A 12,781-nucleotide genomic window follows, 5' to 3' on the forward strand; every position below is an offset into this window, starting at 1 on the left:
CAAATTCGAAATATGTTAATACAAGAATCACATTTATTCCATATTACTCGACATAAAATAAGAACATGTACCATTCTTTGTCTTTTATTTATCTCATTGTTATACTGTTAAATGTTTTAAGATCATATAACACATTATGACGAACAAATGACTTAAAATACTTGATTTCTAAATTAATATATTCTACATCTGCTAAGGTAAATGCATCAACAGATCTGAGAAAACATTGAAAAGTTAAGTTGGCATGTTTTTGGCCACTCTATCTTCAAGTGAGAGGAGACCAGGCGCAAGCATGAGACAACACGCGATGCGATGACTCCTAAAAACTGCAGACGGCACCCAGCACACGGACCACACCCGAATGTATGACAGCAGACCTCAGCTCACCACGGCTCTGCACCAAAACGATGCCACGAAGCAAGTCAAGAGCTGCTACCAAACACTCGGTGCTAGAAAGCTGTCTGATATATGTCTGTGCTAAAACAAGAACGACAATATTGGCATTATTGTCCACGAAAACGGCACGCGTTAAATATTCATGAGACAGCCCAATTCTTCAGCTAGTAAAACTAAAATACGGACTGACCGGGCCTACCACACAAAACACCAACTGATGCACCCCAGACACATTTCACCTTGCAAGAAGCAACGCAACATAGGCACCACACAACATTATAGTGAAGCATTACAGACAACGAATGCAACCAGGGCCTCACCAGTACCATTGTGATGCATTGCAGACACTTCATATCGCAAGAAACAACGCAACATAGGCATTACCAACACTATAGTGAAGCACTACGGACAACGGAATGCAACTTGGGCCTCACCAGTACAATAGTGATACATTACAGACACAACCTAGGTTTCGCCAATACTGTAATTATTCACTATAGAAGCTTCACTACGCAAAAAGCAAAGCAACCTAGGCATCACCAGAACCTATAGTGGTGCACTACAACCACTTCACAAGCAAGCAACGCAATGCAGTGCAATCTAGGACTCGCCAGTACTATAAGGACGAAATCCTAGTGACCCGAAGCAACTTCAGGTCAACCAACCTTAAATAGCAAGGTGCATCTTTTGCAATGAACAACCTTTGGTGCACTGTTTAAGATAATAATGCCCTTGTGATAGGCCCGATAAAGGCAAACATAGTTTCACCAAACTGAGCGGACCGTGTCCATAACTGACAGACGACAACGCTAATTACACTGAACTGTTCCGAATAAAATTCATCACACCAAATGCATAGATATATCTCTAGTTCGGCATCAACCGTATAAATCGCCACAAAACAAACACCCAACCGGTTATTGTTTAGCAATCTAATTAACTCGATATCTCGCCTGATCCCCTCAATTCAACATCATTTGAGCGACAGTCCTAACATTTAAGGTATAATTACCGATTCATAAAAATTACATAACACAGAAATAACTGCTAGTGAGCCTTATCTTTTATCTAGAAGCAAAGATATAAATGAAAATACCTAAGCTAAAGTAATACACAAGTTCATGTAATTTCTTTTCCTATATATTCTTTTACAGAAAATGTCTTAAACATTAATTTAATTTCCGATATCCTAAAAAAGCACACAGTTCCAGTTAAAAACATTCTAACGAATGCTGTTATTTATCAACACAATACACACCTGAATTCTATAAATCTGGAACTAGCCAAAAGTTAATTTCCAGGAAGTATCTACGGTACTTTGAAGTTCCTTCGACTTGGCTTCTATAACAGAACATTCATTCGTAACTTCTTTGAGTATGATTATAATTGGGATATCGGAGACTTCACAGTGTACGTTGCACTAACAGCTCACTGACATCTTCAATAAATGCCATATAAGAAATCGGTACCCTGAAATTATAATACAAAACGCAGCAAATCTGACACAAGTTTCTCCAAAATTTCAGGTCTTTCACCAAAAACTAAGTTAACCATAAAATATTACTGCATTAGCAACTTTAGGGGTGTGGCGGGAGGGTAAGTTTATCTTTACTGAACGACATGTAGAAGAACAGTAGATTATGTCAGTCAGTGTATAATAACGGTCTATTCGCCCTTTCAGACGCAATGTGAGAAATCTGCACGGGCTTTTTGCTTTTATATCGAACAACTGGCTGTGTTCTCGGCTTGCTGAACATGCACATCAGTACTGTATTGATAAAACGAGAACCAGTTCAACTGAATAATAAAGGCCGATTAATCCCGAAACCTTAGCAACTAACAAACATTTTAAGTCTCGAGGAATAAATGAAATTATTTTAAAGAAATAATTTATATTACTACACTATGATTGGAGAAGCTCCTTTGTTACCTTTGAAACATATGTTTTGGTTAAACTTTTCAATTACAGTTCTGTTTATGATAAGAATACAAGAAAATAAGAAGTCAGCAATTTGAATTTATACAAGATTTTAAAACAAAGGAATTTTTTTCATTTTTCTTAACAATAGTTTCAGTTTCATCATTATTGGTATATTAACTATCTAACAATCCCATAGTGCTTTGCAAGAGGAATATTTGTTACTACTTAAAGGAATAATAGTTACAATCTTTGTGTTTGTACTTAAGAAATTAATTCTTTTTCAGAGTTCATGTGAAATGAACGACAGAATAGGATCGGCAAATCCATGAATCACGTTAATGATACATGTTTAATTTGCCGATCCTATTATGTCGTTAATTTCGCATGAACTCTAAAAAAACTAAATTCATATCTTATATTCAATTATATTTCCTTTCCATTTATAAGCAAACTTATTATAAATTGCACATATTTTACTGTATTTAACATTATAATCAGCTAACCAGTCATTCCGTTCACTAGACAGAACAACTACAATGTCATCTAAGGAATGTTCTCCCCGACTATATGTGGACATTGTCAAAACAATGGCCTGTTATCACTAAGCAGCATTGCCGTAACTTTGGAGCCTTTCCTTTTGCGGTTCTCGCAAAGTGAACGTCATAATTTTCAGTAGAACAAATGGGGAGAATGTAAATATCTACAATAATTAGCCCACCATCATCAGATGGTGGGCTATTCAAATCACTCTGCGTCCGTGGTCTGTCGTCCGTCCGTTAACAATTTCTCGTTATCGCATCTCCTCAGAAACTACTGGGGGGATTTTGACCAAACTTTGTCAGAATGATGTATTGGTACCCTAGTTGTGTCCCCCTGAAAATCAGACTGGTTCAGCAATATTCGAGTGAGTTATGGCCCTTTGTTTATTTTTATAATTTACATAGATTTATATAGGGAAAAACTTTGAAATACTTCTTGTCCAAAACCACAGGGCCTATGGCTTTGATATTTTGTATGTGACATCATCTAGTTGTTCTCTACCAAGTTTGTTCAAATTATCCCCCTAGGGTCAAATATGGCCCCGCCCTGGGGGTCACATGGTTCATATAGACTTATATAGGGAAAAACTTTAAAAATCTTCCTGTCCATAACCTACAACATTCAAATTTGCACCAGATGTATAGTTTTGAGTGGCAACATGAACCTTGACATGAGTTGACCTTGATCTTGACCTAGTGACCTACTTTCACATTTCTGTAGCTACAGCCTTCAAATTTGGACCACATGCATAGGTTTGTGTACTGAAACAAACTTTGACCTTGACATTGACCTAGTGACCTACTTTCACATTTCTGAAGCTACATGCTTCAAATTTGAACCACTTGCATAGTTTTGTATTCTGAATTGAAATTTTACCTTGATTTTTACCTAGTACCTACTTTCACATTTCTCAAGCTACAGCCTTCAGATTGATTTGAAGCACATGCATAGTTTTGTGTACCAAAATGAACTTTTACATTGAAATTGATCTAGTGACCTACTTTCACATTTCTCAAGCTACAGCTTTCAAATTTGGACCACATGCATGGACCACATGCACAGTTTGTGTACCGAAATGAACTTTGACCTTGAGCTAGTCTTGAAATTTGGAACATTCAAAAATGGCTCAGTAGTGGGCGCCAAGATCACTCTGTGATCTCTTGTTAATCAGTAGGATCTACTTTTTAAATAGATTTAATACAAAATAAAGTCATTAGTACTTTTTATAATCTACAGCAATATTTTGTCTTCATAATTTCAGAACAAATCTGTGCAGCAAAGTTCTTTGGAACCAGCATTTTCTGGAACTGTAGTAGAAAAATCTGTTCCAGAAAAATCCACCACAGAGATGTCTCCCTTACAACAGGTGCTGCCACAGAGACCAGTGTCAAAGTTCAAAGCTCAGTCAGCCAATCAGAACAGAGACATGAAAGAAACAGTTTCAGAATTAACCAATCAGACAGACTCTACAAATGTTAAACCAGTGTCAAAATTTAAAGCTCAAAGACAGATGATTAGAAGATAACATTGTGATTATATACCAGTTACATAAAATACTTGAAATAATGTTTTGTCTTTTATCACAGACAGGGAAATAAATACCTGTCCTCTCTACTTGCTTGAAATTTCTCAGTCTGTAGAAATTAAAAAAGAACTAAAAAATATACACACATTGGATTTCCTAGTAAGTCAATGATTGAAAAACCTGATGCAGCAAATTACTTTTAAATTAATGATTCCACTGTCATTCTGATAAAGTTTGATACACCATTTATTTTGCAAACTTGACATATAACATATGCCATTAGCTTAAAGAATAGAGTACATACATATACATACTACATTTTCAAAACATGAGTATATAAGGCAAAGCCCTTAAAAACAAAAGACACTAAATGTAATTGTTATTCGAAGAAGGAGCGGTATACTGTTTTGCAGATTTTGGTTGGACGGTCAGTCTGTCGATGGGTATGTAGACCAATCCGTTTCCGGATGATAACTCAAGAACTCTTGGGCCTAGGATAATGGAAGTTGATAGGGTGGTTGGTCATATGACCCTTATTGTTTTTTAGATCAGTAGGTCAAAGGTCAAGGTCACAGTGATCCAGAACAGTTAAACAGTTTCCAGATGATAACTCAAGAATGCTTTGGCCTAGGATCATGAAAGTTGATAGGATGGTTGGTCATGACCAGGAGAGGACCCCTATTGATTTTGAGATCAGGAGGTCAAAGGTCAAGGTCACATTGACCCAGAACAATTAAACGGTTTCCAGATGATAACTCGAGAACACTTAAGCCAAGGATAATGAAAGTTGATAGGGAGGTTTGTCATGACCAGCAGATGACCCCTATTGATTTCGCAAGGGCTTAGGAGCTGGGGCGGCATGTGCCGCCCCAATATTTCGAGGAGCAGCAAAATGCCGAAATACAGAGGTCTTCCTTTGCCAATTGCAAATTTATCATGAAGTTCATCAGCAACTGATATGTACACAGAATCTTGTCATATCGCCGACACCTTGCTAGATCACCTTGGTGACAAGGTATTGTACAAAATCAATAATCAGCAAAGACCAGTTCACGCCCCGCAGACTCGGATTATAGGCGATACTTTAATTAATGAATGTTAATCCTGTTTTATTGCTTACTGCCGAACTGATACCAACAAAGGTCTTGAGTGAAACACAAACGCAAATATGCATCTTTAGAGGTCTTTTGATAAAATATATTAAATTAAATATTTTTTACATAAACATACTGTCCGAAATATCAAAGAACCCAACCATAATGATTGAATTCAACACATTCTCGGCTCTACGAGGAGTTAAGACTTATTTGCATGCCAGAATGACACAGAAAAAGCTAAACCATCTCATGACACTCTACGAGCATAGGGAGATGACGGACAGAATTGACATGATAAAAGTGGCAAATGAATTTGTTTGTGGAAATGAAACACTAAATACATTAATTTTGGAAAGTCTGTTTAAATTTGTATCAGCTAGCTATTGGTGCTAATTATGTTTTACGATATCATCAGTTATATCACAAAAATCTTGTTAAATATTGATGATATAGTTGTACTTTTTGTTCTTAGCTCTAAATATATGTTGTACATTATGTGCGATACATTATGTAATGAAATTGAATTATATTAACATACGAGTATATGATTAGTGCTTATTTCAGAAAGAAAACAGTGAATTGCTTATTACCTTTATAATGCCATTTAATGACTAAAATGCCATAAGGATTGGATTGCCCCTTTAAGTCGGGGTCTTGTTCTCGATCCCCTAAATAGACATTACTGGTTCTACCCTTGCAAAACATTGTCCGTATCTGACATCGTTTGTTTGTATATAAGCTTTCTTATAGTCGCCACCGGTAACACATAAGGGCGATTCCTCCAGAAGACTGCTAGTAATGTTAGTAGGAGAAGAGTGCAAGATACAGAAGACGTCCCAATTCCAGAAACTTCCCCGGTTCTTTAGCATGCCAGGTGTAGAGCACCTATACAAAGGACTCTTATCACAATGTTAGTAATTTTTAGTTGGAGGAGCGGGGGCTCGAACTCACGACCCCTAGTTTCGTAGTAGGACAGTGTTCACTGCTCTTATCTAACATCGTACCGCCATTACAGTGTTTATACACAGAAACTGTAAATAGGGGTGAAAACTAAAAAAACGAGTATGTTCAACAGCTACTGAGCAGTCGAAGAAATCGCTAGATTGCACCATTTACTCTAGCTATATGCAAAAATTTCCCCGGGGCCACCCCAGACCCTGTTGATGGGAGGGTGATACTCCATCCCAAATCCACACCCTATGCCGCCTCAATCCTCAAATCGTCAATACGCCTCTGTTTTGAAGTCAGTAGGTCAAACGTCAAGGTCACAGTGATCAGGAACAGTTAAATGGTTTCTGGACTAGGATCATGAAGTTTGATAAGGAGGTTGGTCATGACCAGTAGATGACCCCTATTGATTTTTAGGTCAGTAGGCCAAAGGTCACGGACATATTGACCTGGAACAGTAAAACCGTTCCAGACAATAATTTGAGTACGCTTTGACCTAGGATCACAAAACTTAATAGGGAGGTTGATCATGATAAGCAGATGACACTTTTGATTTTGAGGTCCGTAGATCAAAGGTCAAGGTCACAGTGACCTGGAACAGTTAAAATGTGTCTGGACGATATCCTGAGAATGCTTGGGCCTAGGATCACGAAACTTAATATGGAGGTTTATCATGACCCCTACTGGTTTTGAGGTCAATAGGTCAGAGGTCAAGGTCACTTTGACCAAGAACAGTAAAACTGTTGTGCATAGTGACCAAAAAATTTTTGTTCGTTGTGCAATTACTGAATGCATCAAGGGGGGCACTTCGTGTTCTACAAGCTCTTGTTCTCTTAAAATGTATGCTTTTGTTATAAATTTATTAATAGCAGTAGTTTACTGGTTCCTGACAGTAACATTATTGTATTTTACCAAATTCTGAAGGGACGGTTTTGGTATATGTTTTACATGTGCAGTTGAAACTTTGTATGTCAAATCCGAAGGGATCGAGCATTTCAATCCTTATGGAAGTAACTGTAACGGGTTAAACAAAAACGTTTTCAGTTATTTCGCATACATCATTACACATAGGTCACCTAACGCCATACATATTTTGGGACCATTTTTGTCACACCTATTTTCTAGGTAAAGTGTACACACGGATCTCGTTTGAATTACTTCCAACAATTATTCTAGAATTCTCTTTCTCATACATGACAGCATATGGATGATTCAGTCCTTCTGATGATTCGAGAAGTTCGTTAACTTCCTTTCCATCACTTCCTACTTGAATAATATTTCCTGAACCATAGCCTGTGACAAGCAGTTGGTTCCCAGGTAAAATACAAACACCCCAAGGACCCTTTATTTTTGGGTCTGTAAATGTCCACAACTTTTCACCATTTTTATTTATAGCAATGAGTCCATTCCCATGATCTGCAATGTAAATCTTACCCGTAGCTGTTGCCATGGTAATGTTGTTTGGTGAAGAGAATAACTGAGTTCCATCTTTGTTTGCTCCATAGGTTCTAAGCAATGTTCCATTCTTTTTGTAAACATTCACCTTTGATTGTTGATCCCCTTGCCACTTAGCACCACAGGAAACATATAGTTCACTATATTTTGAGTCAAAATAAAGGCCTGTACATCTTAGATCAGTTTTAAAGGAATCTCCTAATGAGAATGTTTTTCCACAAGACACAAACTGTACTTTCTTCTGTTCTCTGAGTGCAGCTGCTACTTCATTTTGTTCAGTGGTACATAATGATATAGGGGATCCATCTAAGCTGATGCTGTCAGTAACTTCAAAATTTTTACCAAGCCTTTTCAGTTTATCATTTCGATAGTCACTAATGACAAATGTGCCATCACCCAGTATACATATACAATTTATGTCACATAGCTGACTATCGCTCTTTACTTTGACATTACATTTTTTATCAATTGAAGCAAGGTATGGCCTAGTATCTGTTTTATCAGGAAAACGTCCAAATGTCTTCAGATCCAATACCATGTCAGCTGGCTCATTATCAAAGCAATATTCAAGATCTTTTTCTGTCCAATTAGAGGAAAGTTCATCAACAATACTTTCCACATCAGTTGCAGCCTTTTTACCATTCTTTACATTTGTAAATATTTGTGCTTCATTTTCACTAGTGACATCTACTTTCATTGTAATGTCTTCCAACAGCATCCCAATTGTGTCAAGTTCTTTAGCATCAGATTCTGTGGCCTTCACAAGTTCAGCATGTTTAGATATCACTTCTTTTCTTGAAGCATCTGCAAGCACCTTAATTCTGTTAATAATGTCATCTTGGTATTTATCAATGTCCTGTAGAATTGTATCTTTCTTCTCATTTAGACTTGATAAGTTGTTAGTTCTTTTATCTTTTTCCTGTTTGATTTTTGTTATGACTTTCTCCAAAGAGTCTTTAGTGTCTTTGAATTCCATGCTGTTAGTAATCCCTTTTGCAACATTTTTGATGTGGTTTAAACCTGAACATGACCTGCAAAAAATCAATTTTAAAATTATGTCATGTGGTTAATTGGACAAAGATTGACTGCCACTTTTATCTTTGAATAGAGCAATATTTAACAAAACGCATCTTTAAACTTTTCTTTTTGAATTAAGTAAGAGGTATGCACCACTGGATCATCTCACAAGAGACAGCAAAAAAGCAATTTTGTTGAAATGTAAGTAAAACCCCACTTACATGCAAAAACGTATCCAAAAGTAATTAAGTTGAAAAGGGGCATAACTATGTGAAAAGGTAAATAGAGTTGTGGAACCTGTACCTTGCTCCCGTACTGGGAACAAGTGTGTGGAGTTTCAGTCCAGTCTCAGTAGTAGTTACTGACCAGCTTACATACAAAAGTTAACAAAAAAAATCACAGAGTCAAAAAGTGACATTACTGTAAAAAACGCAATAAAGAAATTTGGCAAAGTTCTGTGAGTTCAATATTCCCACCATTTGGCTACAAGCTTACATACAAAACTTCATTAAAAATGCTATTTTGAAAAAGAGGCACAACTTTTTAGCCCACCAGAGCAGGTATTGCATATGCTCATGTTTAGCTTCTAGGATCGTTGGATGTCTGCAATTTCTTTAAAGAAAATCTCCTAAATCACTGCCAATTTCAACCAAACTTCACTGGAATGTTCCTTGAGATTCCTTTAAATCTAGATCATCGGTATAGAATTCTGGTTGTCCTGACAACCAAAAGGAAAAACATATAAAAACTTCTGGTTGGAAACTCTGGCCCGATTTTGAAATTATTTCACAGATATGTTCCTTGGGCATCCTAAAAAATTCCTTAAAATGAGACAATGTGTCGTGCGCAAGACCCAGACTCCTATCTCCAAGGTCAAGGTCACACTTAGAAGTCAAAGGTTAACAGGGTCTGTTTCTTGTCTGTTAAATAATTCTGCCATTCCTCATGGGATTTTAAAATTACTTGGCATAAATGTTCCTTATAGTTCCTTATAATGAACTGATGTGTCATGCCCAAGACCCAGACCTCTAGCTCAAAAGTCATGGTCACCTTTGGAGATTTTTTTTTCGTCTGGTCACAAAATGATCCAGGCCTAAACTATTCTGGCATATTTTGTGGAGACAACTGTAGCAATCGTGGGCATACTTCGGGGGGCATTCGTCACTAATAGTGACAGCTCTTGTTCAGAATGTTTTTCTCTATGAAATCTAGATTAAATTCAAAACTGGGTTGGTTACATGAGATCAGTAATTAGGTCACTAGGTCTTGTTATACTCTAGAGGCAACATTTTCTATTTGATCATCATAAATCTTTGTCAGAATGTTTGTCGCTCTAAAATACAGATATAGGTCAAGTTCAAGACTTAGAGGTCTAAACTGAATGATGGACAAGTTCATTATAGAAATTTAGCAGGGTAAGGGTTAACATTCAAAAGGCCACATTTTCTACCTTGGTCATAATGTTTTGTTTGTTTGAAATCTAGGATGAATCTGTAAATGGGTCATTAGGAAAATCTAGGTCATTAGTTCAAATCATAGAAACACTTTGTAAATACTTTAGAGGCTACTTTTTCAACTTGATCATCAAAAATCTTGGTCAGATTGCTTGTCTGTGTAAAATCTAGGTCAAGTTCAGAAGTGGGGTACCTGAGTGAGGTCAGGAACTATGTCACTAAGTCAAGTGATTGGATACTTATCTACCTGATTTACATAAAACTTGGTCAAAATATTTGTCTCTATGAAATCTAGGCCAGATTAGAAACTATGTTATCTAGGGTAAAAATCAGGTCAGATGCGCAAAACAGGGCCTTCAGGACCCACTTGTTTAACAAAACAGAACGCTTAGAAGGACTTTGGTAGAGGGCCACTAAAGGAACATTGCTATGAAGTTACTTTGAAATTTGGCCAACAGTTTTAGAGATTTTCAAGATTTTCCATATAACCATACCAGTATAACAAAAACTAAACCATACCAGTATAACAAAAGCTAGCCCCGCCCCTTGCCGGGCATTCATGTTTTTAACAAAACGGAATCTGGTAGGGGGTCACTTACGGATCATTTCTGTGGAATTATTTTGAAATGGAGCCAGTAGTTTCAGAGAACATTTTGAAAGTTTTCCATATATCCATGGGCCTATAGCGAAAACTGGTCACACCCCCGTGGCGGTCATGTTTTTCAACAAAAGAGATTTGGCAGAGTCACCCAAGGAATATTTCTTCAAAAATTATTTCGAAATTTGGCCAGCACTTTCAAAAAAGATTTTTAAAATGTTTCCTTTTGGTTGGAATGGCTAGAGTTGAAAGAATCTGAAAGGGGACCACCCAAGGAACTTTCCTGTTCAGTGCGGTTGAAGTAGCGCGTACTAATGGGAAGAAACGAAACGCTTGAATACTTGAACTTACAGCGTTATTTCCATTGAAAAAAAAAAACAAACGATTACCTATGTTTAATCGTAACACAAGCCTCGCAACACACTTCGTCGTGGTCCTTGCAAAACATATCAACGATCTTGCCACAATGAGCGACGCATCTATCTGTTGGTTCACCCACCACAGTGGTGTTACCTCCTTGCAGCGGCCCCACTACTGATTTATCCACAATCCTGTGCGAGCGCAATGCCGCGAACTTGTTGTGATCTCTAAGACATTGATCACAAAAGTAAGATCCACAGTTCTCACAAAATTGTTTGCCTTCTCTCACTCTGTCGGCCTCTGAACACGGAGAACAACATATATCAAAAACCTCTTCAGAACCCTTACTAGACTTGGCAATGTCTGTCCCGGTCGCCATTTTTTGAGGTAGTCAAGACAGTATTGTCCCACTAATCCAGTATATTAAATTTACTTCCTTGTTTAAGTTTTCTGAAAATTAACATGTATTTCAAATAGCGGACTTTTGTTATTACCGAAGTGTTTTAATATTCAACGGAGTTTTATCGTCTAGTTAAATATTTGGCAGTGGCTACGATTACGGTACCGTAATCCTAGCCTCCGGTTCTAGGATTACGGAAGTTCCGTATTCCTAGACAACCCTACGTGGATAGGCTTTAGTATTTCAAGAGGCATAAAGTGTATGTTTGGACATGCATAAATGATGCTGTAAACTTACTTATTTCACTTATTTTTTCATGCCTGCCTTATTATTTCGTGTTATCTATCCGGCATTTTGTTGGAGCCTATAATGTTAATGGCGGCGCGCGGAAATATATTAGAAATATGAGTGTCAAAGTTAGATTTAAAAGAAAAATTATATACTTTGAATTTTAAAATGCAGGTATATACGAAATATAGATAATTCTATAATATTTCCGCGCACCGCCATTAAGATTATACTAACTCAAAACGGCCGATCGATAGCCCGAAATATTGGTGAAATTAATAAGTTTACAATGCCATTTATGCATGTCCTAACACAAATTTGATGCCTCTTAAATACTTCCGTAATCCTAGCCTATTCTCATAGGGTTGTCTAGGAATACGGAACTTCCGTAATCCTAGAACCGGAGGCTAGGATTACGGTACCGTAATCGTAGCCACTGCCTAAATATTTAGTTCTCGAAAGTCCTTGACATTTTGATAAACATTCACAAGCCAAACTGAAAGTAGGGCCCGTACAGCGTAACGAGTGTATTTATATTGGTCATGTCGGGATAGTTTTAACACTTGTTTTGATCAAACTCCAGCAGTTTAGTTTGTAAACGCATTAGTTCTAGTTTTTCAAATCACTGACATGTCTTTTAACTAGATCCAGGTTTGATATCGAGGACGTAGACGCAAAAAGAGAAATGACATTGCTCATTTTCATAGATATATTAAAATGAAGATTAGATCTAAATTAAACACAGATAAATAAGACTGTATTAATTATTCACTATCCATACT

The 12,781-nt window shown here is 37.1% G+C and overlaps 2 protein-coding genes across 3 annotated transcripts in view; one reads left to right on the top strand and one right to left on the bottom strand.

Moving 5' to 3' along the window:
- The window catches only part of LOC123549091 (unconventional prefoldin RPB5 interactor 1-like), a 24,491-nt gene extending 20,020 nt beyond the window's left edge, over positions 1–4,471 (top strand). Inside the window, exon 9 of the mRNA XM_045336894.2 lies at positions 4,119–4,471. Within this exon, the coding sequence (XP_045192829.2) occupies positions 4,119–4,382 (264 nt within the window). The 3' untranslated portion in view covers positions 4,383–4,471. The remainder of the gene's footprint in view (positions 1–4,118) is intronic.
- LOC123549093 (uncharacterized) lies at positions 69–11,855 on the bottom strand. Of its 2 annotated transcripts, XM_053545642.1 has the most exons (3): positions 11,341–11,853; positions 7,862–8,913; positions 69–1,866 (listed from the first exon to the last, which is right to left on the bottom strand). In XM_053545642.1, exons 1-3 carry the CDS (start codon positions 11,688–11,690, stop codon positions 1,817–1,819), a joined length of 1,452 nt encoding a protein of 483 aa, XP_053401617.1. In that variant the 5' UTR covers positions 11,691–11,853; the 3' UTR covers positions 69–1,816. The 2 variants fall into 2 exon arrangements, with proteins under 2 accessions (XP_053401617.1, XP_045192831.2); XM_045336896.2 differs by having other exon boundaries at positions 69–8,913; positions 11,341–11,855.
- Between the last annotated feature and the right edge of the window lie 926 nt (positions 11,856–12,781).

Source organism: Mercenaria mercenaria, chromosome 6 (assembly GCF_021730395.1).
Source record: "Mercenaria mercenaria strain notata chromosome 6, MADL_Memer_1, whole genome shotgun sequence".
Taxonomy (NCBI): Eukaryota; Metazoa; Mollusca; class Bivalvia; order Venerida; family Veneridae; genus Mercenaria; species Mercenaria mercenaria.

Bases quoted from the DNA above. Each gene is read 5' to 3' on its own strand.
- LOC123549093 (XM_045336896.2), bottom strand. From the start codon at position 11,690: ATGGCGACCGGGACAGACATTGCCAAGTCTAGTAAGGGTTCTGAAGAG. The intron at 8,914-11,340 runs GTAATCGTTTGT...GATTTTTTGCAG, and splicing joins TGTGTTACGATTAAACATAG to GTCATGTTCAGGTTTAAACC.